Source organism: Macaca nemestrina, chromosome 11 (genome assembly GCF_043159975.1).
Source record: "Macaca nemestrina isolate mMacNem1 chromosome 11, mMacNem.hap1, whole genome shotgun sequence".
In the NCBI taxonomy this organism is placed as follows: Eukaryota; Metazoa; Chordata; class Mammalia; order Primates; family Cercopithecidae; genus Macaca; species Macaca nemestrina.
Genome location: NC_092135.1, coordinates 67,004,005 through 67,030,400, shown reverse-complemented (window position 1 = coordinate 67,030,400; position 26,396 = coordinate 67,004,005). Strand labels below are relative to the sequence as shown.

Genomic DNA, 26,396 nt, shown 5'->3' with positions numbered 1-26,396 from the left:
CAAGGTAACAAAACATGTCTATCCACTCATGAAAATGTTTGATTTATCTTTTAATATTTAGATAAGAGACGACACTTAACATTCACAAGTTATTCTAAATGCTGGGGACCATAAGCACAGGGTAGGACACGGTGAAGATCATTTGGAACGGGCAAGTCTTTCAATTTCCCTTACATCATACCAAGCAGGCAAAGCCTAAACACAGGGCAGGACCTGCCTGTGTGATGTACCATTCCAGCCCTCCTTTTCAAAGAAAACTTGAGCAGGGACCCTAGGATACCACCAACAATGGTGGGACTCCCTTTTGTAATCCAAATAAGTAGGATCTAAATGAGTCCAGGTTGGAGCAGATAAAGAATGGGGTTGAAAAGGAGATGTGCTCTTGAAATCGGCCAATCTCATAGCCTGGAGCAGGCACCCGTGGTTGGCTGAGTCACACTGCCTTGGGATTAGCCAGCTCTGTTTTCCGTTTCAACAACAAAAAGTCTTGCAAAACTGCTGGCATGTGAGACAGAGGTATCCAGAAAATTTTGGCATCTTTTCCAGCAGCATAATGAGTCTTAGGGAAGAGACTTGTTAGAGCGTGGTCCATGCACTCTACCACCGGAGAGAGGTCCATGTTCGCATAGGATTTATTGCCTTTCAGTTTGTCTAGACCTAAAAAGAGACAAAAGCACATTTACTCTTTGGAAGAAGGGGAAAGCAGAGTGGAAGTCTAGGGTGCAAAGGGGAGGATGGATACAAGGGGATTTTTTCTGAATTGTCTGTTATAATGGAAGCTCATTTTGAGGATTTACTATCTATTCCTCAGAAAAGGATACTACAGTGCTTTCTTTAGACCGGCGGCTCTCGAGATTGGGTGGGCAGCAGAATCTTCTAGAGAGCTCAGTAAAACTCAGGTTTCTGGGTTCCACCTCCAGAGTTTCTGACTGAGGTATGAGGTGGGGCCCAAGAATGTGCATTTCTAACAAATTTCAAGATGATGCTGATGCTGCTGGTCCAGGGATCAAACTTTGAGAGCCAGTGCTTTAGAGCAATGAGCAAATGATACTTCATAAAGCCCACGAGGCCCCTAAGCCTAGAAAGTTGTAGGTTTGATTTCTAATTTATTTTAGGGGATTATGTGTCTAGAGAAAATGTGGGTTGCACATGTGCTTGTGCATGTATGTGCATGCATGTGTGGATGTGAGTGCGCACTTGTATACCACAGGCTTCTATAATCTGTAAATAAAGAGAGAATCATCCTGAATGTACTGACTCAGAAAGCTACAAGGATCCCAGTTCTCATGCAAATGAAATGTTTGAATAATGAGCGAAGGTACCTTTAGAGAGGCAGGTTTTTTCCAAGGGATTAGTGGTGGTTTAGAACCCTAGTCTTTTGAATACATGGTATTGGGAAAACAGTATATCTACATGCAGAAGCATGAAACTGAATATTACACCATATAAAAAAAATCAACTCAAAATGGATTGAAGACTTAAACATAAGACCTGAAATTATAAAACTGCTAAAAGAGGCCTGGCATGGTGGCTCACACCTGTAATTACAGCAGTTTTGGAGGCTGAGGTGGGAAGATCACTTGATCCCAGGGAGTTCAAGACCATCCTGGGCACCATAGTGAGACCTCATCTCTACTGAAAACAAACAAACAAACAAACAAAAACTACTAGAAGAAAACATAAAGGAAATACTTTTTGACATTAGTCTGGGCAATGATTTCTTTGGACATGACCCCCAAAGCACAAAACTAAACAAAAGCAAAACTAGATAAGTGGGATTATATCCAACTAAAATATTCTGCACAGCAAAGGAAACAGTTAAAAGAGTTAAGAGACAACATATAGAATGGGAAAAAATATTTGAAAACTTTATATCTTATACACAGTTAATATGCAAAATATATAAGAAACTCAAATAACTCAACAGCAAGAAAAGAAATAATCTGATTAAAAAATGGGAAGAGAATCTGAATAGACTTTTCTCAAAAGAAGATACAAATGGCCAACAGGTATAAGAAAAAAATGTTTGTCATCACTAATCATCACGGAAATGCAAATTAAAACCACATGAAATATCACCTCACATTTGTTAGAATGGCTGTTATCAAAAGACAAAAGATACAAGCATTGACAAGGGCATGGAGAAAAAAGAACTCTTGTATACTGTTGGTGAGAATGTAAATTAGTACAGCCATTATGGAAAATGGCACAGAGATTTCCCCCTCAAATTCAAAGCAGAGCTATCATACGATTCTCACATACTTTTAAAACATACCTGAGTTGTGTATACGATTCTCACATACTTTTAAAACATACCTGAGTTGTGTCTTCTCAAGGGAAAGTCTATGAAGTTAGATCTTTCTTTCAACTTCAGGTCCCACTGGCCACAAGTTGTTCAAAGCACCTAATAAGTCTTAGTGGCTATTTTAAACTCCTACTATCCCAACTCGGGAAATTAAGAAAAGATGACCTTGAATTTGTGATCTACTTTGGAACTGTGCCTTTGGCTCATCTCCAAGTCCTGACTTGAAAACTCTAATAAGAACAACCAGTCTGAAACTGAGCTCAGTGGCTTTTGGTATTTCTGAGACAGAACACAAGAACCAGGAACAAAGCCAAAAATAAGTGGAGATGGAAGTCAGTGATATATTTAAAGGCATTTAAAAAGTATCGGTGTAAATATCAAACAGAGAAAGCTCTTTTAAATGAGGGGTTTTGTTTATGAAGTATTAAGTTCAGTCTTAGATGGAACCTACATAGAACCTTCAGAGTCAGGAACTGAAAAGTAGAGCATTTGATGGCAGTGGTTCTAAACCTATAGTGACATGTCAGCACTAAGACGCTTTAAGACCAGACATTTCAGTTGATATATAGATAATGTGTGTACCTCTGTGTGTGTGTGTGCGTGTGTGTGTGTGTGTGTGTGTGTGTGTGTGTGTGTGTGTCTGGGGTAGTGGTGGTTGGAGGAGTTAGACATTTTAAAAACCTCTCCAGGGGGGTCTGACTTGGCTTTTGGTTCTGCCTTGAAAACTGCTGACCATGAACCTTGCCACAGTTGACTGTCTTACCAAATCCACTAATCAAGAGGCATGCGCACAGTTTGGAGGAATAGAACTACACATCTACACATAGTTAGGTGGAACCCTGCTCAACTCAAAGCAGGAGCTCAGTAAGTATTTGAGGAATATCAAGTAAACTTTAACCGACCCAAGAAGTTTGTGGTGGAAGGCAAGGCCTGATAACAGGAGTGTGACCAAAGTCCTTAATGCCTTGTTCACATTATAGTGCTACAGCCAAGCATAAATGGCAGGGTCAGGCTGCCTGGGTCCAAATCTAGCTCTTCCACTTACTTGTGGTACAATTTTGGTAAGTTACTTCTCTATGCCTCTATTTCTATAAAATGAAGATGATAATAGAGTTTTTGGGGGGATTTTAAATGAGTGTCCATGTAAAGCACTTAGAATGGTGACAAATACATAATAAATATTTACTATTTGTTAGCCATCATTATGCCATCTTTATTATTATTGTCCCATCACTGACTCAATCTCTGACTTATTCTCTCATCTTTGACTCAATCTCTTGACCAGGAAGGCTCCTGGTGTCTTCCGTCTCCTCCTCCATGTGTTCCTGCTCCAGACAGTTTACACCCAAGTAATTATTTCCTGTCCTTGGGTCTCATTCAAACCTGACCTGCCCCATTAGGGTTTCTTAACCAGCAATGCTCTTTTCCTGGTCTGAATTCCCTGGGGAATTAGAAACCACACCATCTAGCACCATTTCTGGGCTGTTAGATTACACCTAAGAAGTAAAGGATCAATTTTATTGTGTGCTACATTGTTTCATTGTTTTACATTCTCACTTGGTTACTTCTTGTTGTCAACTAGATTGTAAACTAGTTAAAGGTCAGAGGCTGAACCTTCTGTATCTTTTGTAACCACCATAAATCCTTAAACAATGCTAAGTGTACAGCTGGTGCTTGACGAAAAGAGGAGGTATGGCAAAGGTGAAGACCGTGGGCTGGAGTCACCTGCCTGGGCTCAGGTCCAGGCATGACTAGGAGGTGTTGTGTAATCTTGGGCAGGACATTTCACTTTCCCAAGCCTCTGCTCATTACTCTAATAGTTTTTGAGGAGTAAATGATATAATTCATAAGACACTTAGCAGATAGCTTGGCAGTTTGTAATTGCTCAGTAAATGTTTATAAACAGAAGCAAGAGATGACACTGAAATTAATAGGTGATCCCTGATCCATGGTTAAGATCCTTATTGGGGTATTACTCAGAACCTTGTTATTTCATCTGTGTTTGAATCTCCTTCATGCTGTTCAGGACAAAGAATTCCAGAGGACAGTGGCACCGCCCAGAAACTCACTTTTTTCAATGTAACCTTCTCCATATTGTTGTTTGATGTCTGGAGACAGCTGCTCCCAAATGGCGAGTTTTTTTTCAGTTGCCTTTACTGGATCTGCCAAGTTTGTTTTGAACAATCCTGGTTCAATACATGAGACGTGCACACCAAAAGCTTTCATGTCCCGTCTGTGAAAAGAACCCATTGAAAATGTTTAATTCAGGTTTGTTTAGAAAATATTTGCTATTTGAGTGACTATTTTCTCATAAATCTTTTCATGGAAGCACAGATTTGGGTACATTTGAAAGAAATACCTTATTCTTTCTCCCTTTCATTTTACAAGTGAGGAAACTGAGGTTTAGAGTGGTGAAGTGAGGACTAGTTAACAGCAGGATAGGAAAGGGATCTGGGTGGACACCACCCACAGTCCACTGTTGTTCTTCCTAGAGTGTTCTTCACGCTCTCATCATTGACTTAGTGGACATTCAGGTTATGAACAGGTTTCTTATCAGTACTTATGGTGAAATGAACTAATGATAGTCTGGACAGACAAGTTCACCTCCATTCTAGCAACATAAGGAGACTGCAGCACAAATGAAGATGTGCTGAAGGACACAATACAATAATCCCTGATGTGACTAACCTGCTCCCTATTCTGTTGAGCATGCTTTTTTCTTTTTCTTTTTTCTTTCTTTTTTTTTTTTTTTTTATCATGCTGTAGCAGAAAACCAAAAGCCTACTCATTCCCTAGGCATCTAGGTTTTACAGGAATCATGGTGCCCCTTTCTTTAAAGCAAACCAATATACAGATGCTCCTCGACTTCAGATGGGGTCACATCCTCATAAACTCATTGTAAGTTGAAAATATCCTATGTCAAAAAATGCATTTAATATACCTAACCTGCCGAACATCATGGCTTAGCCTAGCCTACGTTAAACATCCTCAGAACACTGACATTGGCCCACAGTGGGGGGAAATCATCTGGCCACACAGCGCCCTGCAGGATAGCAGTTCTTTACCCTATGATTGCAATGGCTGACTGGGAGCTGAGGTTCACTGCACTGCACAGCATCGCGAGAGAGTACTGTCCATATTGTTGCTGGTAGAAGATCAAAATTCCAAATTCTAAGAAAAGTTTATAATGCATGCATCTAAACGAAAGTTGAAAAGTCATGTTTAACATTTAAGTCAGGGACCACCTGTATGGCAAACCAGTATATGAATAATCATTTCCTAAATTTGATTTATATTCCTACCAGGAATATATAATATAAGGAAGTATTTATTCATTTTATAGAACTCTTCACCATAAGATTTTTAAAAAGCTCTATTAGTGAATTTAAAATGTAATTTATTTTTTCTTAGGTTCTGCTTTTTAGCAATGTTACTATTGTAAAGTTTGAAATATATTTTCCTAAAAATGCTAGTTAGCTTGACCTTGAGACATTCCGAAAGGTATGTGACTTGTACTAAAATTTTTCCCAACTTACTTTTGTTGTATTCATCTGTTGCCTGATTTCCTCTAGATCGTGGATGTAGCAGTGCCAAGAGGCTATTTGGGAAGACTTTCCTTCCCACCCACTCATAAAAATAACATACTAGGGACAAGTGGCTTCAAGTCCTCCAACCAAGCTTACCAGGTAAGTAAAAATCATGTTAAATCAGTATGCATACTGGAAAAATACAACTTTAAGGAGCCCCGACCCTCTCTGAGATGGACTGCTGCCCCTAAACCTTCCTATATATAGAAATTGTGGAGCTGACACTGGATTGTGGAGTACCTACGTAACACCATTTAAAATACTAGTTTCATGATTCATTTAAGAAAAATACTCTTTATTGATTACTTTTAGGCATAGCATAGCTGCATGGCAAAGCTCACAAACCCTTCAGTTGAAATCTTTTTTAAACGTGAGTAAATCTCTAAGTACATATACTAAAATTTTATTATGATACTGCTGGTTGTAGAGTGGAACCAAAGGTAAAGCAAAGAGACCAGTGGAGGTTCTTTATGACCTTGCTACTCAAAGTGTGATCCCTGAACCATGGGCAGCACCTGGAGCTTGTTAGAAATGCATGGTCTCAGGCCCCTCTCCAGATCACTTTATCAAAATCTGCATTTTAAAAAGATCCCCAGGTGATTCAAATGAACATTAGTTTTTTGGAAGAATTGTTCCAATATTTTTGTGTTTATTTCCTAGGGGAATCAAACTTGGCAACCTGATCAAATGGTAAAATGAAGTTGCTCTGTCTTTATTAATTTCAGTGGAATAATTTTAATCTTTTATTAGTAAACTAAACCTAGGTCCATGGTGTAGATAATAAACTCTAGCATATGCCTTCAACAAATAATAGTCAAACAAATAAATGGGTGAATCGAAGGAAAAACTATATCTAACTTTGTCTTCTCGCTTGCTTATTGCGGCACCACTCAGCTGAATATCTTCCACTTGCTTCTCTAGTCCTTTCCTCCGCCCTCTGTCTGCACCATATTCTGGGAGTCTTACCTGCACTAAGTATTCTCTGGCTTCTGTTGAGTTCAGTCTATTGAAAGTGCCAGTAGGAAATCAGGAAAGAGGTGAGGGGGCCAGATTAGTTATCCTCCTGTGGTGTCAACACTGGTTATTTTTATCCCTTAACTGAAGACACCAGCCTCTGTGTCTCCAGGTTCTGGAAACTGCCCTGTCTCCTTGTCCCTTCAGTCCTCTGAAGAGAAATACCCCTGCTGTCATTAGCCCATAGATTCTATCCTTTGAGATTTCAGTAGATACCTCACACGTTTATAAGTCCTTTAAGCGTGCTCTGCCTTTTACCGAGTTTTAATGTGCCACCATTTCCTGCCAGAATCTTGACTGAAAGAACCACTTGTACTTTAGGGGATTTGAACTGATGGTGATAAGTTCTGGTTCCAGGTAAGATGGATTAAGCACACTTCCCCCAGTCTCTCCCACGGAATGAAGCTATAAAGCTTGGACAGCATGCATGGAGCTATTTAAGAACTAATGGTTTTCTACCAAAGGTTTAAATAGGATGGTACTGTTGTGTCTGCAACTGACAGTAAACCAATGAGAAGCCTATTCTGATCTAGCCTCTCTATATGATTCCCTAACTATTTGACAAACTGACCAGTTGAATATAAATTCGCTGCCACTCTAAGCATCATGTATTAAGGCAAAAAGTGAAAAGGAGTTAAACTTGGGTTCGAATCTCAGTTCTACCACTTACCAGCTGGATGACCTTGCACAAATGAATTAACCTCTGTTAGTTTTAGTGGCATCATCTATACACTGGGAATAACTTATAGTACTAAATAGGGTAGAGGTGGAGCAGGATGGCCAAATAGAAGCCTTCACTGATCATCCTCCCCACAGAAACACCAAATTAAACAACCTTCACGCAAAAAACCTTCAGACAACCAAAAATCAGATGAGTGATCACAGTCCCTAACTTTAGCTTCATATCACCGAAAGAGGCTCTGAAGAGGGTAGGAAAGACAGTCTTGAATGGTTGATGCTACTCCTCCTCCATAGACCAGCAGCAACTATGAGGCGTGGAGACAGAATCTGAGTACTTGAGGTGGGAGGGAGAGCACAGTGATTGTGGGATTTGCATTGGAACTCAGTGCTGTCCTGTCACAGTGGAAAGCAATACCAGGCAGAACTCAGCCAGCACCCATAGAGGGAGCATTCAGACCAGCCCTAGCCAGAGGAGGACTTTCCCATTTCCGTAGTTAGAACCTGAGGGCCAGCAAGCCTCAACAGTGTGGGCTCATGTGCTCTGGGGTTCTAAATAAACTTGAAAGGCAGTCCAGGTCACAAGGATTGCAATTCCTGGGCAAGTCCTGGTGCTGTGCTGAGCTCAGAGACAGTAGACTTGGGGGGCAAGCAACCTAGTAAGATGCCAGCTTGGGCAGCCAAGAGGGTGCTTGTGCCACCCCTCCCCCAGCCCCAGGCAGCACAGTCCACAGCTCTGGGAGAGACTCCTTCCCTCTGTTTGAGGAGAGGTAAGGGGAGAATAAAGAGGACTTTGTCTTGTGACTTGGATACCAGCTTAGCCACAGTAAGATAGGGAACCAGGTAGAGTCCTGAGGCCCCTATTCCAGGCCCTACCTCCTGGACGACATTTCTAGACTTGTCCTGAGCCACAAGGAAACCCTCTGCCTTGAAGGGAAGAAACTAGTCCTAGCAAAATTCGTTACCTGCTGACTTAAGAGCCCTTGGGCCCTGAAAAATCAGGAGCAATACCCAAGGTACTCACCATGGGCCTTGGGTGAGACTCAGAGACATGCTGGCCTCAGTGTGACCTAGGACATTCCCAGCTGTGATGGCTACAGGGGGAGACTCCTTGTGCTTCAGAAAAGGAGAGGGAAGAGTAAAGGAGATGTTGTCTTGCAGCTTAGGTGCCAGCTTGGTTTGACCGCAATGGGGTAGAGCACCAAGTGGGTACTTAGCGTCTCCAATTTCAGGCCTTGGGTCTTAGATGGCATTTCTTGACCTATCCTGGGCCAGAGGGGAGCCCAGTGCCCTGAAATGAGAGTCTCAAGCCTAACAACATTCACCACAAGCTGATTGAAGAGCTCTTGGGCTTTGAGTAAACATTGGTCATAGCCAGGCAGTACTTGCTGCAGGCCTGAGATGGTGGTAGCTATGGTGAGAGATTTCTCTGCTTGTGAAAAGGGGAGGGAAAAGTGGGAAGGACTTTGTATTGTAGTTTGGATGCTGGCTTAACCACAGTAGAATGGAGTAGGAGGTAGATTCCTAAGGTTTCTGACTCCAGTCCCTGGCTTCCAGATGGCATCTCTGGACACCCCACCCAGGGGTAGGGAGACCTTGCCACCCTGAACGGAAGGACATAAGTCTTATTGGCTGGCTTCACCACCTGCTAATTGTAGAGCCTCAGGGCTTTGAGTAAACACAGGCAGTAGCCAGGCAATTTTACAGAAGGCCTTGGGTCTGACTCAGTGCAGTCCCAATGATAGTGGTCAGGAGTGCTTGTGTCACTCTTCCACCAGCTCTAGGCAGCTCAGTATATAGAGAGAAGCTCCACTTGTTTGGGAGAAAGTAAGGGAAGAGAACAAGAGTTTCTTCCTGGTAAACCAGATAATTCTTCTGGATCTTATCCAAGACCATCAAGGTGGTACCTCTGTGAGCCTATAAGAGGCAGTCTTACTGGGCTTGGGGTGCCCCCTAATGAAGATATGGCTGCAGGAACCAAAAAGTTAGATCACAACACCCAAGTCCCTTCAAATACCTAGGAAGACTTCCCCAGAAGGATGGGTACAAACAAGCCCAGACTGTGAAGACTGCAATAAATACCTAACTTTTCAATGCACAGACATAAAAAAAAAAAAAAAAAAAAATCCACAAGCATCAAGACCACGGAGAAAAACATGACCTCACCAAATGAACTAAATAAGACGCAAGAGACCAATCCTGGAGAGACAGAGACATGAGACCTTTCAGACAGAGAATCCAAAATAGCTCCTTTGAGGAAACTCAGTGAAATTCAAGATAACACAAAGAAGGAATTCAGAATCCTATCAGATAAATTTGACAAAGAGACTGAAATAATTAAAAAGAATCAAGCAGGAATCCCGGAGCTGAAAAATGCAATTCACATAATCAAGAATGTGTCAGTCTTTTACCAGCATAATTGATCAAGCAAAATTAAAAAATTAGTAAACTTGAAGACAGGCTATTTGAAAACACACAGTCAGAGGAGACAAAAGAAAAAGAAATAAAAAAGAATGAAGCATAACTACAGAATCTAAGAAATAGCCTCAAAAGGGCAAATCTAAGAGTTACTGGCTTTATAGACGAGGTAGAGAGAGAGAGAGATGGGGTAGAAAGTTTATTCAACAGAGAACTTTCCAAACCTAGAGGAAGACATCAATATTCAAGTATAAGAAAGTTATAGAACACTAAGCAGATTTAACCCAAAGAAGACTACCTCAAGGCATTTATTAATCAAGTTCCCAAAGGTCAATTATAAAGAAAGGATCTTAAAAGCAGCAAGATTTGTTTGGAGATTCCTCAAAAACAAATAACATAAAATGGAACTCCAACCCAATTTGGAAAGGAAGAAGTCAAATTATCCTTGTTTGCAGGTGATATGATCTTATATTTGGAAAAACCTAAAGACTCCACACACATAAAAACTATTAGAACAAATAAATTCAGTACAGTTGCAGGATACAAAATCAACATACAAAAATCAGTAGCCAACAGCAAACAATCCAAAAAAGATTTCTGTTGCCAACAGCAAACAATTTCTATATGCCAACAGCAAACAATCCAAAAAAGAAATCACAGAAGTAATTCCATTTGCAATAGCTAAAAATAAAATGCCTAGGAGTTAACTTAAAGAAATGAGAGATCTCTGCAATAAAAGCTATAGAGGACACAAAAAACAGAAAGATATTCCATGTTCATGGATTAGAAGAATCAGTATTATTAAAATGTGTATAATACCTAAAGCAGTCTTCAGATTCAATGCAATTCTTATCAAAATACCAATGACATTCTTTACAGAAATAGAAAAAACAATCCTAAAATTTATATAGAAACACAAAAGACCCAGAGTAGCCAAAGCCACCCTGGACAGAAACAACAAAACTGGAGGAATTACATTACATGACTTCAAATTTTCTATAAAGCTATAGCAAATAAAACAGCATGGTACTGGCATACAAATGGACACATACACCAATGGAACAGGACAGAGAACCCAGAAACAAATCCATACATCTACAGTGAATTTGTTTTTGACAAAAATGTCAAGAACATATATTAGGGAAAGGACAGTCTTTTCAATAAATGGTGCTGGGAAAACTAGATGTCCACATGCAGAAGAATGAAACTACACCCTTATCTCTTACCACATACAAAAAATCATATCAAAATGGATTAAAGACTTAAATCTAAGACCTCAGACTATGAAACTACTACAAGAAAACATTGGAGAAACTCTCCAGGACAATTAGCTGGGCAAAGACTTCTTGAGCAATATGCCACAAGCACAGGCAACTAAGGCAAAAATGGACAAACGGGATCACATCAATTTGAAAAGCTTCTGCACAGCAAAGGAAACAATCAAAAAAGTGAAAAGACAACCCATAGAATGGGAGAAAATATTTGAAAGCTACCCTTCTGACAAGGAATTAAAAATCGGAATATATAAGGAACTCAAACAACTCTATGGGGAAAAGTCTAATAATCCAACTTAAAATGGGCAAAAGATCTGAGTAGATATTTCTGAAAAGACATACAAGTGGAAAATAGGTATATGAAAGGTGCTCAACATCCTTGATCATCAGAAAAATGCACATCAAAAGTACAATGAAATATTATCTTACCCCAGTTAAAATAGCATACATACAAAAGACAGGTAATAACAAATGCTGGTGATGACGTGAGAAAAGGGAATCCTCGTAACACTGTTGGTGGGAATGTAAATTAGTAAAACCACTATGGAAAACAGTTTGGAGGTTCCTCAAAAAACTAAAAATTGAGTACCATATGATCCAGCATTACCACTGTTGGGTATATACCCAAAAGAAAGGAAATAAATATATCAAAGAGATATCCACACTACCATGTTTGTTGTAGCACTGTTCACAACAGCCAAAATTTGGAAGCAACCTAAATGTCCATCAGCAGAAAAATGAATAAGGAAAACGTAGTACATATATATAATGGAGTACTACTATTGAGCCATAAAAAAGAATGAGATCCTGTCATTTGCAACAACGTGGATGGAACCGGAGGTCATTATGTTAAGTAAAGTAAGCCAGGCACAGAAAAACAAAGTTCACATGTTCTCACTTATTTGTGAGAGCTAAAAATTAAAACAAACTATAGAGACAGAAAGTAGAGAACTAGTTACTAGAGGCTTGAGAGGGTAGTGGGGGTGAGGGGGAATGATTAAGGGGTACAGAAATATAGAAATATAGCTATATAGAATGAATAAGATCTAGTATTTGATAGTGCAACAGGGTGACTACAGTCAATTTATCATGGTTTTTTAAATAACTAAAAGAGTATAATTGGATTGTTTGTAACACAAAGAAAGGATAAATGCTTGAGGTGATGGATACTCCACTTACCTTGATGTAATTACTATGCATTGTATGCTTGTATCAAAATATCTCATATAACCATAAATATATATGCCTACTGTGTACCCACAAAAATTAGAGATAAATATGGTAGGCTTTTTGAAAAGTACTAAATAGGATGTCTTGTACATAAGCATTCAGTAAATGTTTGCAGCTATTGTTTCCTAATAAGTCAATTAATTTGATTTACCTTAAGCTGTCATTGAAACCTTCCACTGCATATTTGGATGGAGTATAGCCCCCTCCAACGATTGCAAGGCGACCTCCAACACTGGAGACATTAATAACTCTCCCTTGAGCTTTCTTGACCAAGGGAAGCATATTTAGTGTCACGCTGATGAGTCCAAACAGATTCACTTCAATAGGTTCTCTGTAGTCCTCTAGTGTCAGCCAGTCAGTGGGAGCCAGCACACCGGGAATACCAGCATTATTGATCAGACCCCAGAGACCTAGAACAGAGAGGGAAGAAAAGAGGTGTGGTAAGAGAGTACTTATTTGCCACCTTTGATGAAAATACAGCCTCTGCTTTGCACAATGGTGCCATTTCCTCCTTGAAGTCATTTTCCTACTCTGAAATACTTCGCAGTTTTGGGAAGTGATAGCAGAGAGGGTGGGAGGCTAAATTGAAGTAGTTGAAGTTCTCACTGTTACTCTGATTCTGGTTCTGAATATCAAATACTGAAACTCTGTGAGCGAGTCTTTCTGCTTTTTAATCTCAGATGTGGAGTAAATTGATCTATTTTTCCTCCCTTGCTAGATGGTAAGGCCAGAGAATATTTATATAATGTTCTGTATGGACAAAGAGTGATATCAATCTATTTCACATTTATTTTTGGTTAAGAATTGAGACATTCACTTGGCTTGTTTAAAATGGGAAACATTTAGTATTGTTAAAGGTGTTGGAATTCAAGTGTTAAAAACTGAAGCCTTATCAAATCATTCTTTTGAGCTTCAGAGTCTCAGCTATACGATCAAGATGTACTAGAAAAAAAATCACAAACATTTGTTTTTTCTTTGTGAATTCCAACATCTTAATCCTTGAGAATGTTTCACTCTTCATTCAAAGCCAATAAAATTTCTTCTAGTTCAGAATGCAGTCACCACAGCAGAATCTATTGCAGAATGAACATCCAATGGCTCACTACTCTACCTTAACTATGTAAGACACTCACACTCAAATTCTCAGGCCATTTTCAACCTTGCCCATTGAAAATATGTGAGCTCTAGAATCATTTTGTAGTGAGAAGTGGGTCCCAGGTATTCAGATGGCAATTTGGGAATTGCCCCCATATTCTCCTGTACATTTTAGTCTAAATTCCTTTGCTGTATATGGACAGGGGGGAATAGCGCTTCACAGGAGAAGACCTTGGAAAGTCAATCTTTTCATCTCAGCCCCAAATTCACCCACTGAGGCTTAGGCCCAAGGGTCTTCTGGGCCGTGTTTCTCATGCACACAGACAGCCTGTACTTGGAACTACTCAGAAGCTATCCTAAGATTAGAGAAGTATACAGCCGGTATTTAGGAGACATTTTCTCGAATGGCCATTTAAAACTTGAGCACATTTTATTTAGCTTCAGTTACTTCCCTGTCCCCTATCCCTGTCCCATCCTCCCCACTTTCATGTCCCTCACCTTTTTCCCCAACTTGGTTCTTCACCCACTGGGCAGTCCTCTTGACATTCTCTGGGTCAGTCACATCCAGAAGCACAGTACGAAGTCTCTCTGAGGTTTCTGCCTTTAAAGCGGTTGATCCTGATTCAGTCAGACAGGCAGCGATTACATGAAATCCCTTTTTATCAAAAGTTCTGGCTGCCAAGTTTCCAAAGCCCGAGTCACATCCAGTGATAAAAATGTACTTATCAGTGATGTCTGCAATCTTTAGTTTTCCTTTGCGAGTCCACAGAAAACCACAGAGGATTAGGAGGCCTAGCACCCAAAAGAGCATTTTCCCCCTGTGTGTGATAGGTACACTCCTTTCTTGTATAATAAAAGAAGATGGTGTCCTGAGTGTTCAAAGTGAAAAAGAAAATTCAAATTAGAACCATCAAGGCATTGTAACCCAGGACTGATGATATTTTAATGCATTTGTGTGGATAAACAGAAGAAGAAACAACAACTCTTACTTGGTTGGTTGTTGGGAAGATGGCCATTTAAATGATAAATTGCTCCTCTAAAATAATGCAAAAACTAACCCAGTAGTATTCAGAGAAATTAAATGGAAGAGAGGGAGGTGGGAGCCATGGCAAAATCGACACAAGCCGTTGAGTTGACATGGCCAGCTGGAGCTGTGTGGAGTGATGGTATTAATCTCAGGAGTGAACTCGTCCATCAGGAAGACAGATTCTCACAGTAAAATCTTACCTCTTGCTAGTTCATGAAATTCCACTGCAGAATGGGCTTAAAATCTATTAGAAACAATAATTCAATTTTAATTGTTCTGTCAGATTCCCAATTATCTTCAAACTGTCGGAAGAAGAAGGGCATTTTGGTGTTGCCACTAAGAAAATATTCCCAACTTGGCTTCCATTTTCTTATTTTAAATGGGTTAATGTCAATCTTCAGCCCAACTCTGAGATCATTACACCCCAGTGCAGAGGAGTATTAAAGTGGGAGGCAACAAGTGAGTTCACCAAGAAAGAGCAAGATAAATGGGAAGCGATTAGAGAGAAATGCTGGCCAATGCACCATATTCCAAACCAGACTCCCACATCCCCAAATTCTGTCTTCTGTGAACACCAGCCTCCTGTGAGAAAAAATCACATGGACAGAGGATAAAGTAAAGCAAATACATGCTGTAAAGCTGAAGCTTTGACCATACGTGCAGCAGAACTACTTGGAAAATTAATTTTGTCAGGGCTAGAGGTAGCCTAGGGCCTAAAGTCAGGCAGGTAAAGGGCTTTCTTTCCCTTTTCCTCAGAAGCCTGCATCTGCGTTTCCCCTCCGTATATATCACTCTTACCATGGGGTATTGGTGCCAGGGAAAAGCAAGCCATCCAGAAAGAGGAAGTGAACAAGAACCTGAGGGTTATGCCTGGGTACCAAGGCTGTATGGCCGGCTGCCTCAGGTCCGAGTACCATGGGCCCAGCCCTCCGCACTCATAGCCATGGGGCAGCCCAAGAGAATGAGATCATCAGCTCCCTCCCCACAGAGGAGCAGATCTGTATTAGCTCTCCTAGCCTGTGGAAGGGAGAGGGGCTAAAGAGAGCACCACATGTGGGAAAGACCTTATTTTCTTCCTCTGTGACCCAAAAAGCTTCCTCCAGTGTCCACACAATATCTTTGCCCTCAATCTTGACCCACCTTAGACTCAAGAGGGGCTTTAAATATCTCACAGAGGACAATCAGTAGGCCCTGAGTTGAAGTTCAGAACTTGCGGATGCTTTTGGAATCATGGCTGTTCCTGGACACTGAGTTCAAAAAGGAACTGAGAGGCCAAGCGAGTTTATAGACTTTGAACTTTATTTTCTTTTTCTTTCTTTCTTTCTTTTCTTTTCCTTCCTTCCTTCCTTCCTTCCTTCCTTCCTTCCTTCCTTCCTTCCTTCCTTCCTTCCTTCCTTTCTTTCCTTTCTTTCTTTTCTTTCTTTCTTTCTTCTCTTTGCTTGTTTGTTTGTTTCTTTCTTTCTTTCCTTCCTTCCTTCCTCCTTTCCTTTCCTTTCCTTTCCTTTCCTTTCCTTTCCTTTCCTTTCCTTTCCTTTCCTTTCCTTTCCTTTCCTTTCCTTTCCTTTCCTTTCCTTTCCTTTCCTTTCCTTTCCTTTCCTTCCTTCCTTCCTTCCTTCCCTCCTTCTTTCCTTTTCCTTCTTTCCTTCTTTCCTCCCTCCGCTCCCCTCCCCTCCCCTCCTCCCCTTTTGTCCTGTTTTTTTTTTTTTTTTTTTTTCTTATTTCACTCTTGTCACCCAGGCTGGAGTACAGTGGCACAATCTCAGCTCACTGCAACCTCTGCCTCCCGGGTCCAAGCGATTTTCCTGCCTCAATCTCCCGAGTAGCTGGGATTACAAGCATCCACCGCCATGCTTGGCTAATTTTTCTATTTTTAGTAGAGGCGGGGTTTCTCCACGTTAGCCAGGCTTGTCTCGAACTCCTGACCTCAGGTGATCTGCCTGCCTCGGCCTCCCAAAGTGCTGGGATTACAGGTGTGAGCCACCGCGCCCAGCCTGGACTTTATTTTCTTAATATTATTTCCTGATTTTTCCTTTGAATCCTTTTCAAAAATCATATACTTTTTTTCTGCTTATAAAAGTAATTTATCCTCAAGAAAAAACATAGATAAAAAGAAGATAGTAATGATTATAACACTTAATTCAATATTTTAGTGCATTTTCCCCATTTTTTCTGTATATGTAAAGTTTTCTTTCTATATCAAGAAATATAAACATGCACACAGAATTTTAAACACCACACACACACTTTAATTTTACTGCTGTTTGAGAAACAGACTATTTCAGATTTTTTAAAAAATCAATGTAATATCTTCTTCACTTCTCAAGAAAATTTTGGGCTCTGCTTTTATCTTTCTTCCCCCAGAAGATCTATAGCTAAAGAAAAAAAAAAGGGGGATAAAAGAATTATCATTTCAGCTGGGCCTGGTGGCTCACACCTGTAATCCCAGCACTTTGGGAGGTAGAGGCGGGCAGATCACGAGGTCTGGAGTTTGAGACCAGTCTGGTCAACATAGTGAAACCCCATCTCTACCAAAAATACAAAAAATTAGCCAGGTGTGGTGGTGGGTGCCTGTAATCCCAGCTACTCGGGAGGCTAAGGCTAGAGAATCAGGCAGGAGAATCGTGAACCCAGGAGGTAGAGGTTGCAGTGAGCCAAGATTGCGCCATTGCACTCCAGCCCTGGCAACGGTGCAAGACTCTGTCTCAACAAAAAAAAAAAAAAAAAAAAAAAAAAGAATTGTCAATTGATAAAAATTAAGTCAGAGGAGTATTAAAATATGTTAAGTTTGGAGAACCTACTTGATTCTTGTGGTATAACTACGACTATTTCTAAAGTAGTAGATTACCATGGCTTAATAATTTGGTATAGTTTTTCCAACTCTTTTCTGTGTAGCAGTTATAATTTGTTGCAAATCAATGTCCACGTAGCAGGATTTCCCCTTCTCAAATATATTACAAATGTGTAGTTATGGGAAGGGAAGTGGTATAACTAACTCTTGCAAAATTACATAGTTAAACCTTTTAAGGAAATTTTATATTTATAAATTCAACTAGTATAGTGTTTTGCTCAAATCGCTTCAGTAAATAATCACCGAATGGCTAAATGTTTAATACATCTTCTGAATGGATTCTGTAGCTTTCATTGCAATCTAAACTCCCAGGGGTATTATTTGAAGAAGACAATATTTGTGGGGTTTTATGTTCTCTGGAGCAGGGAGTTGGAAGTTTTTGTGTTGTCATTTTTACCAGGGGTATGCATGAGGGAGTCACAGTAAAAGAATGTCATACATTAGTAAGGCACTCTACTCTGTGCTTTCACACACAGGTCTCGTTTTGTTCTCTCAACAGCGTTTTGAGTTAGAGAGGGCATATTATTTGCCTCAGAAACCGGCTCAAAGCAACAAAGCGATTTGCCAAGGTCACTGGGACTAGAGTGCTGTGCCCTTCCACTGTAGGAGACAGATGAGGGGCTCTGGGGACTGGAGCACTCCACTCTGGGCTGGGCTGAGAAGTGTCCAGGCTGACAAGCTGAGTTGATAAAGTCAACACTTCACACCTTGCCCATGCTTGCTGAGAGGAAGGGATAAAAGTCCACTGGCCAAAAGCAACATCTGACGTCTGAAATAGTGGTCATCTATTTCAGACCCTGTAGGCTACAGGGTCATCTCCCCTCATAGCCTCCTCTGTTATAGTATAATAACTGACACAAGGTCCCAGAGGGGAAAGTAGATGAGGGAATGGGAGAAGGGAAACCACAAGGAGGGTATGTTCTGTTCCTGTGCATGAAACTGGGTTACCAGCCCCAAAGGGATTGAATTCAGTTGGATAGATGATTTGAGCATCTGTGAAAGCTTCTTAGGCAAAGAGGTGCCATTAGAGCTCTGAGAGAGTCTGTGGATAGAATTCAGGGGTTTCTCCATTTGGATGGGAAAAAGATCCCATCTTTTTTTTTTTTTCTAAACTGTAACTGAAGTTTAGCACAATCTTCAATTATGAAAGAAACAACAAGCCACAGTAGTATTTTGTTGTCTGTGATTTTGTTACCTATAGAAATAACAAATATTTTCATGTTACATTGCATTTGTTGGAGTTATCTCAAAATATGATTAATGCTGATTACTACTTCAAAATTGTAGTGGTTATTGTTCCTGCCACCATGTTAATACAATAAGCTTGTAAATATTTGGGTGTATTTCAATACCGTAGGTTTCTTTTGTAATACTATGTATTTCACTTCAAGTGTTAAAAAAGTATTCTCACTTCTGAGGTAGCTGTAGTAGTGACAGTCATGTCGATCTAAATTTCCTAGGACATACTCCAAAAACTATGTACAATTCAAAGAGAAGGACAAATAGAATAACATAAAATCCATGCCTCCACCAGAACTAGAAAACAGACAACCCTAATATTTCCAATTATTTGATTGAGAAAATAAGCACAGCTGACATCTGAACAATATGGGTTGTTTGGATCCCATATTGGATCCAGACTGCCTGGATCCACGTATGTGCTTATTTTCTTCAGCCTCTGCTACCCCTGAAACAACAAGACCAACCTCTCTTCTTTTTTCCTCTTCAGCCTACTCAACATGAAGACGGTAAGGATGAAGACCACTATGATGATCCACTTCCACTTTAAAAATAGTAAGTATATTTTATCTTCCTTATGCTTTTCTTAATAATATTTTCTTTTCTCTAGTTTATTATAAGAGTACAGTATATAATACATATACAAAATATGTGTTAATTGACTATGTTTTTGGTAAGGCTTCTGGTCAACAGTAGACTGTGACTTAAGTTTTGAGGGAGTCAAAAGTTATACATGAATTTTCAACTGAATGGGGCACTGGCGCCCCTAATCTCTGTGTTGTTTAAGGGTCTACTGTAACTAAGTTGTGGATGATGGAAGCCAGGCTTCATACTGTCAGAAAGAGGAGTAGCAAATATGAAAAGGGAGAGACTGGAATGAACCCTGTGGAGTGGGATTATAGTTGGAAGAATCAGCATGAACACCTGGTTTTAAATATGAGTGAGTAAATATAGAAATGGATAGGTAACTTTCTAGATCTACCTGATGAGCTAGAAATAATGACACTCCAATAGCAATGAACATACCAGGGGCTCAGATACCAATTTCTAAACATTGTGTTCATGTTCTTTGGAAAAGCTGACATCAGGGCTGAGCTTGGATGGGAATGTACAAAATAAGCCTGGAGCATCTTATGCTACAAGTAAGTAAGTGCTCAATGAATGCTGGAGATACATCACTAGTACATAGGTGTCAGCTGGAAGGGGCTCCCACTGGCAAAGTATGAGACAATTTGAACATCAAAGCCAATAGTGATAATGGATAATAACTCATTGAATAAGATACGAATTCATGAATCCATTCTGCAGTAAATCAATCAATAAATAAGGGTAAAGGGAGAAGTTTTCCTTAGAATTAATATGCCATCTAATAAGTGTCAGAGGAATGATGGAATTGGAATTAGAATATCACCATTTGGCAACTGACATAGCAACAATGGTTTCAGGCAGGAATGATCAATGGATGCTAAAACTAGTGGGTCAAATTCGGATGACAGACAGTAATTATAGAATCTCAATCTCCTTGTCATATGCTTTCAAATTAAAGAGAGAATAATGGTAATTTTATAGTGGAGAAATCTGATAGATACCACCTTAACCAAGTGATAAGGATTCACATCACTAGTATGGAACAAACCAGCGTCCCATGCCCTCTGATATGGCACACAGGGAGGGACACAACAGCTCTTCTGTGGAGCATCCAAAGCTAATTATGCATGGGGAAACGTCTTCCAGTGCTACTAAATATATGGCTGTACTCTTCAAAAACATCAAAGTCATGACGGAAAAGAAAGACTGAGGACCATTTCAGATCGAAGGAGACCATCGAGATACAACAACCAAATGCAACGTGATCCTGGATCAAAATTTTTTTTTCTTTTTTCAGAAAGAACATTATTAGGCCAGCAAGTGAAATTTGAATAAGATCTTAAAATTTGATAAATAGTATTGCATTAATATTAATTTCCCAATTTTGATAATTATACTATGATGATGTAGAACATGGCCTGCTTTTTAGGAAATACACACTGAAGTATTTAAAGTAAGGAGCATCATGTCTTCAACTTACTCTCAAACAGTTAAGAAAATAATAATGATATGTATATAAATAAACATATTAAAACCATACATGCACCTGTGTATATAAAGAGGAATGAGAAGGCAGATGTGGTAAAATGTTAATATTTGAGCAATCTGGGTTGTCCTAGCCTCTAAATTTTTCAATAATTCTGAAATTATTTCTGAATAAAAAAGTTAAACATTTGGCAAAAGAGAGTACAACTTTTTTTTTTTTTTTTTCTGTGAAAAGGTTTTATTGGGCTGCTTTGGATGTCATGCACAAAATAAGTAAGAACCCCAGAATTTTGGAGTATAGTAACTTGTATACCACATTGCCTGTCATCTACGCTTTGGTAAGCTCACCTCTACAAGTACCAAAGAAGAACAAAAGCTCAAACCAAAGTAGTTGGATTCCCTCTTTAATTCTCATCCATTCTGCTTCCCCCTCAATCTGCACCTTCTCTATGCAAACCCATTTTTCCCTGGTGACAAGCAAAGAGGAACTTTTTTGCTGTTAAGAATGGACTCACATTAAAATGTGTTGTCCTTATTAGGTACAGCTCTGGACTGAGGGTCATTCAGGCCTACAGAATCCCAGGGACTGCCCATGCTAACCTAGAGTTTTGCTAACACTCTCCTTACCCCAAGTATTATTGTCCAAAAATGCTGGTTCTTCTTCAGTCTCTAAGGTTCACATTCCTCTAGACCACTCGATTAAATCTACCACAAACACACACATATCTTTGACCTCTAGCAATATTTTAGCCATGATGCCACCTCTGAGCAGTAACCTGGGTCAGAGCCATGGGAACGTGACCTATACACAAAGCTGGTTGATAGGCAATCGGTTCATTGACCACTGAGAAATAAATGAGTAACAGCAACTGAAAGGCTAATAGGGCCACCTCAACCACACTATGCCAGCTGTGGTTACCTCTGCATGGCCCCTTGGTCCCAACAATTCAGAAACTCCAGGAACTGACCTACTTGCTTGAGTTGTTTGCTTATCTGCTGTGTCTTCCAATTTATCGCACAACAAATTGCTTAATAGGGTATAAATCTCTTGGCTTGAGGCAGGAGGCAGTAGTGAGTAGCCCAGACCTCAGAAGCAAGCAGGCAGAGGTTCCATCCCAGTTTCACTATCATCAGAGGGCCCTTGGACAAATTAACTTTTCTTAGCCTCCATTTTCCTACCTGTAAAATAGATATACAACATCTGCCTTGGAGAGTACTGGGTGAAGTAAAATGACCTAATGTCTGCCATTACAGTAAGAACCTTGTTATCTTCATGGCAGGATGAATTGCTTTCACTTTATGAGGCAGTCTGCTCTATGTATTGCTCATATTTAGGCACTGGTTCCTCTACCTGAGTACTTTTGATATTTTGGGCCAGGTAATTATTTGTTGTGGGGTTGGTCCTGTGCATTGTAGCATGTTTAGTGGCATCCCTGGCCTCTACTCTCTAGTGAGCAGTAGCACCCCTCCCCAAGTTGTGACAACCAAAAATGTCTCCAGATAATGCCAAATGTCCCCTGGGAACAAAATATCCCCCAGCTGAGAACTACTGTTCTAGAACTTCCTAGTTTTGGGAGTCCAGAACATCATAGCACTAGAACTACTTTTCTGGAAACTTAGTCATTGGCTCCTTGGTAGTGTCACATTGAGGAGTTTCTTTTTTTAATGGCCTCAGTGGAAAAGTTGGGTTACTTATAAAAATTACTCAGATCCTGCTGCTGCAAGCATTAATTTCTCTCTATATAAATATTTTAAAATGTCTTTTTGTCATCAGGACGATAGGAGGCTGATATGGTTTGGCTCTGTGTCTTCACCCAAATCTTTTCATCTAATCACCTCCCATCTGTTCCCTCCCTCAAGGTTTACCCCATGCTGTTGACCCCCAGCTCCTCTGGGGGTACCATTTGGTAGGTGGCCAACTGACACTACAGAATTCAAAATATCCTCCTAGCAAATTTATAGTTCTCAAGTTCCTGGTTGACCAAGTCAGGGAGGAATGATAATAATGCTATGGTTCATTGAGTGCCTAACATGTTGTAGGCCCTTTTCTAGGATCTATAAATATTTATCTTATTTACACCTTACAATAAAATTATCTCCACTGTATAGAGCAGGAAACACATCCAGAAACTCTGTTTAATTGACTCCAGCTACGGTTGTAGTGGCGATTTCAGGACTGATACCCAGATCATTCTGTTCTACCACTTCAGTCTGTATTCCCACTCAACTCTGGGCTATGCGTACACCTCTCTACATTAGCAGTTCCTTGCATGATACTTGGCATTATGTTGACATTTAGTAAATGTTGTACAGCAAAAAAGGAAAAGAGGAAGGAAAGAAAGAAGTCTCCACTCTAGCTCCAGAGTTCTAGTGATAATTGGATTAATCTTTGAGACCTCGGAATCGCTGGGGCAAAAGGATAATAGAAATTATAATAATATATAATATTCACACTTCCAATTTCAATAACATTACAAAGTTTTGGGAAGTGTTTATGTAATATTTATCTCATGTAATTGTCAAGATATTTCTGGTGCAGAGTAGAGGTCATAACTATGGTCACTTGCCAGAGAGTGACCAGAACTAAAACTTCGATCTCTGAACTCTAAACTGTGTGAAAAGAGAAGGAAAACCTGCAGAGATGAACATATTATCAGTCGACAGCAGGCACAAGAACACTTTATCAAAAGTTCTCTACCATACCACAAAGATTCAAAAGAAACCAAGAAAGGAGAACTAGTTCTGTCTTTCATACCCCATGCTCAATGCTTTATAGTAACTGCCTGTCAGCAGCCAAAGGAAAATATTGCAACTCGAGTGCTCTCCTTGATCACTTCTGCTTTTCTTAACTTTTTCTTTCTGAGTTTCTTTTCCTAGTAAAAAAGTTAAAAATAGGATTAATTTCACTTCTCTTATTCACCTTCCTCTGTTCCTTAAAAATAAATGACACAGTTAAAAAAAAAAAAAGAACAGAAAAAATCTCAATATTATTGTAAAGTACACTTTTTATAAGCAATGTAGAGTTCTTTCTAGATAGTTCCGCCCAGACCAGTTGATTTTATTTCCACATAACTTCATGAAGTGTTTCCTTTTAGAAAGCGATACCAAAGCTAGTCAACTACACTGTCAGGAGTTTGTAGAATCTTTATTTACTTCCAATGTGTTGCAATTGTGGTCCAAGTTGAATCAACAACTATGTTGTTTACCAAAATACATCAAATAGAAAGCATTGAGCAATGATTTTCTAAAGTATTCTCTTTTTGGAGTTCTCTTGTATGACTTTCTAAATACTGAAAGCCACTAAACATGCATGCCCCTTGTGTATTTGAATATTGTAAACCTGGTTAACTTACACAACATTCCTTTTTCATTTTTTCTTTTTCATTGAAGTAAAAAAAAAAAAAAACTGGTTTTTGTTTTGCTTTGTTTTTTAAAAAACCCAAGTGGCTTTTAGAGATTTTCTTCCACACTTAAAAAAATGAACACTGGAACCTACTGACATAAACTAAAAAATTATATTTCTGTGAAAAATGTGTTCAAATGGTCTACCCAGAAATCTGAAAAAACATTTTTTTAATAGAGCTAAGGGACCCTACATTAAATGTGCTTGCATTAAGCAACAAATGCATTTTTGAGAGTCTGACTGAAATAATAATTATAATAATTATTATGCTGCTGATGATATAATTGAGTTGGTATTTACCATCATGGGAGGGTAAGTTCCCTTACTCAATGGATGAAGAAGCTCCTCCTCTGGTTAGTTACAGTGCCCTTGATTCCTGCTTCCCTGAGGACGGGAGGTAATCCTTGGCAGTCAGACTGTGCTTTGGGTAGTGGGACAACGAGGCTTGGGGTTTGTGTGTACTTCCACTACTGGTTCACTCAGACAGCCTCCTCAGGACGTAGCTTCCCTCCCTCCTAGCAGAGGTGTACCAACTGCCTCATGTAGGGAATATCTGCTGGATTTACCTTTTGCATTTTTAGTTCTAAGGATAAAAGCATCTCTGATTTTCTTTTGCCTTCCTTCAAAACTTTTAAATTATAATTCATCATCACATCCATAACTATTCATTAATTATCCCAAGTCCCTCCTAGATTTATTATTTTGACAGTGTTTCCTGACAGTATTAGCAGGTTAAGAATTATTGTTAAAGCTATGATTACTTTATTTATGGTCACTGCGTAAAAATTGCTAGCTGGGAAAGATTATATGTTGTGTACAATTATCATTTGTAGTCACAAGGCTTTAAGGAAAGCTTAGAGCATAGAACATATGTGTAGATTCCAAAAGTGTGTTTAAAACTTCAGCACATTTCAGCCACAGTGATCTTTCAGCAGAAGGAAAGGTCTGAGTTTTTAAACACTGTCCCTTAAGACAGTGACATTTGTTATAAGAGTTTTAATACCAGTTCCCATTTCCTACCCTTGAAATGTATGAGTTAATGATTTTTTTGTGTGTACTTAAGCATTGAGATTTGTTCTAAAATCTGAGCACCCTCTTTGAATATTAAAAATAGAATAGAAATGTGGTCTAACATTTAACTTTCATTTGATGCAGCGTGTAGACAAGGACATTTTTAGAGCAGTTAATATATGCCGAGGGTACTGGGATAAATAGTACAGAAGCACAATCTGTGCCCTTGGTCTAATAGTGTAGCGGGACATTTCAGAGCCATTTGTACAACTCTAACTTGATTGTTTATTTTAAAATGTAATTATTGAAGTACACCTCCTAAACATCAAATCATTGAGAAAGGAGCCGTATCATCATTTGAAAAACCAAACTATCGCATCATAAAATGAGGAGCAAATATCTGAAGCAGGCTTATTGCTGCCACCCTAGGATCCAGGGATCAAATGTGAACTGTTAGGAATTTCCCTGCTTTTCATGACCTACAAGGCATTTTCTCCCTCAGTTTAGTGTATACGTGTGTGTATTCATGCAAACTCACATCTGATAATATTGATAAAGCAGACAGACAAGCAGATCAGACCTGCAGTTGACAGTGAATCTGTTGCTTCAGTAAGAAACTCATCTAAGAATCCTGTGCTTTTTGGAGACTTCCCCCTCCAGTTTCCAATTAATCATATATTCACAGAGGGTGTCAAGAAGGCCCAGAGAAAATAACAAAATATGAATTGAATTGGGACACTAGGGTGCTAAAGGACATTCAAAGAGTGTCCTGGAGGAGTTTAAGGCAAGATCCCAGGTCACACTGAGGTCTTTTCTATGGTGAGATGGACCCAGCTCCCATCACTGCATTCTAATGTGTTACATTAAAAGAAGTAGTGACAGTTGACCACAGCTTGAAAGACCACTGATTCATTCTGCAAGAGTGAGGAAAATCAAAGAAAGTTTAGATTGACGTGATAAATAAAAGAATAAATGACAAAACTGTCATCAGTTACCTTATTAAAGACGAAGTGGGACACAGAAACTGTTGGTGGACTTGCTCAGCTGACGGCAGCTTTCCTGCTGTGCACGGGGAAGGAAGAGTTGTGCCACCCTGGCCAGGCTGATCCTCTTGAGGTTGAGGTGCCTGGGTTTCTGTAGAGCTCTGAGTACTACATGTGTGAGGAATCCTCAGGTTCTCTCCTTGCTCTGTGA

At 39.6% G+C, this 26,396-nt stretch overlaps 1 protein-coding gene across 1 annotated transcript; it reads right to left on the bottom strand.

Annotated features, from left to right (window-relative positions):
• Nucleotides 1-33: 33 nt before the first annotated feature.
• On the bottom strand, nt 34-26,396 carry LOC105483282 (dehydrogenase/reductase 9). Its single transcript, XM_011744069.2, has 5 exons — nt 26,198-26,396; nt 14,100-14,470; nt 12,658-12,916; nt 4,375-4,538; nt 34-657 (listed from the first exon to the last, which is right to left on the bottom strand). The coding sequence occupies exons 2-5, from the start codon at nt 14,410-14,412 to the stop codon at nt 434-436; spliced, it is 960 nt and encodes a 319-aa protein (XP_011742371.1). The 5' UTR covers nt 14,413-14,470; nt 26,198-26,396; the 3' UTR covers nt 34-433.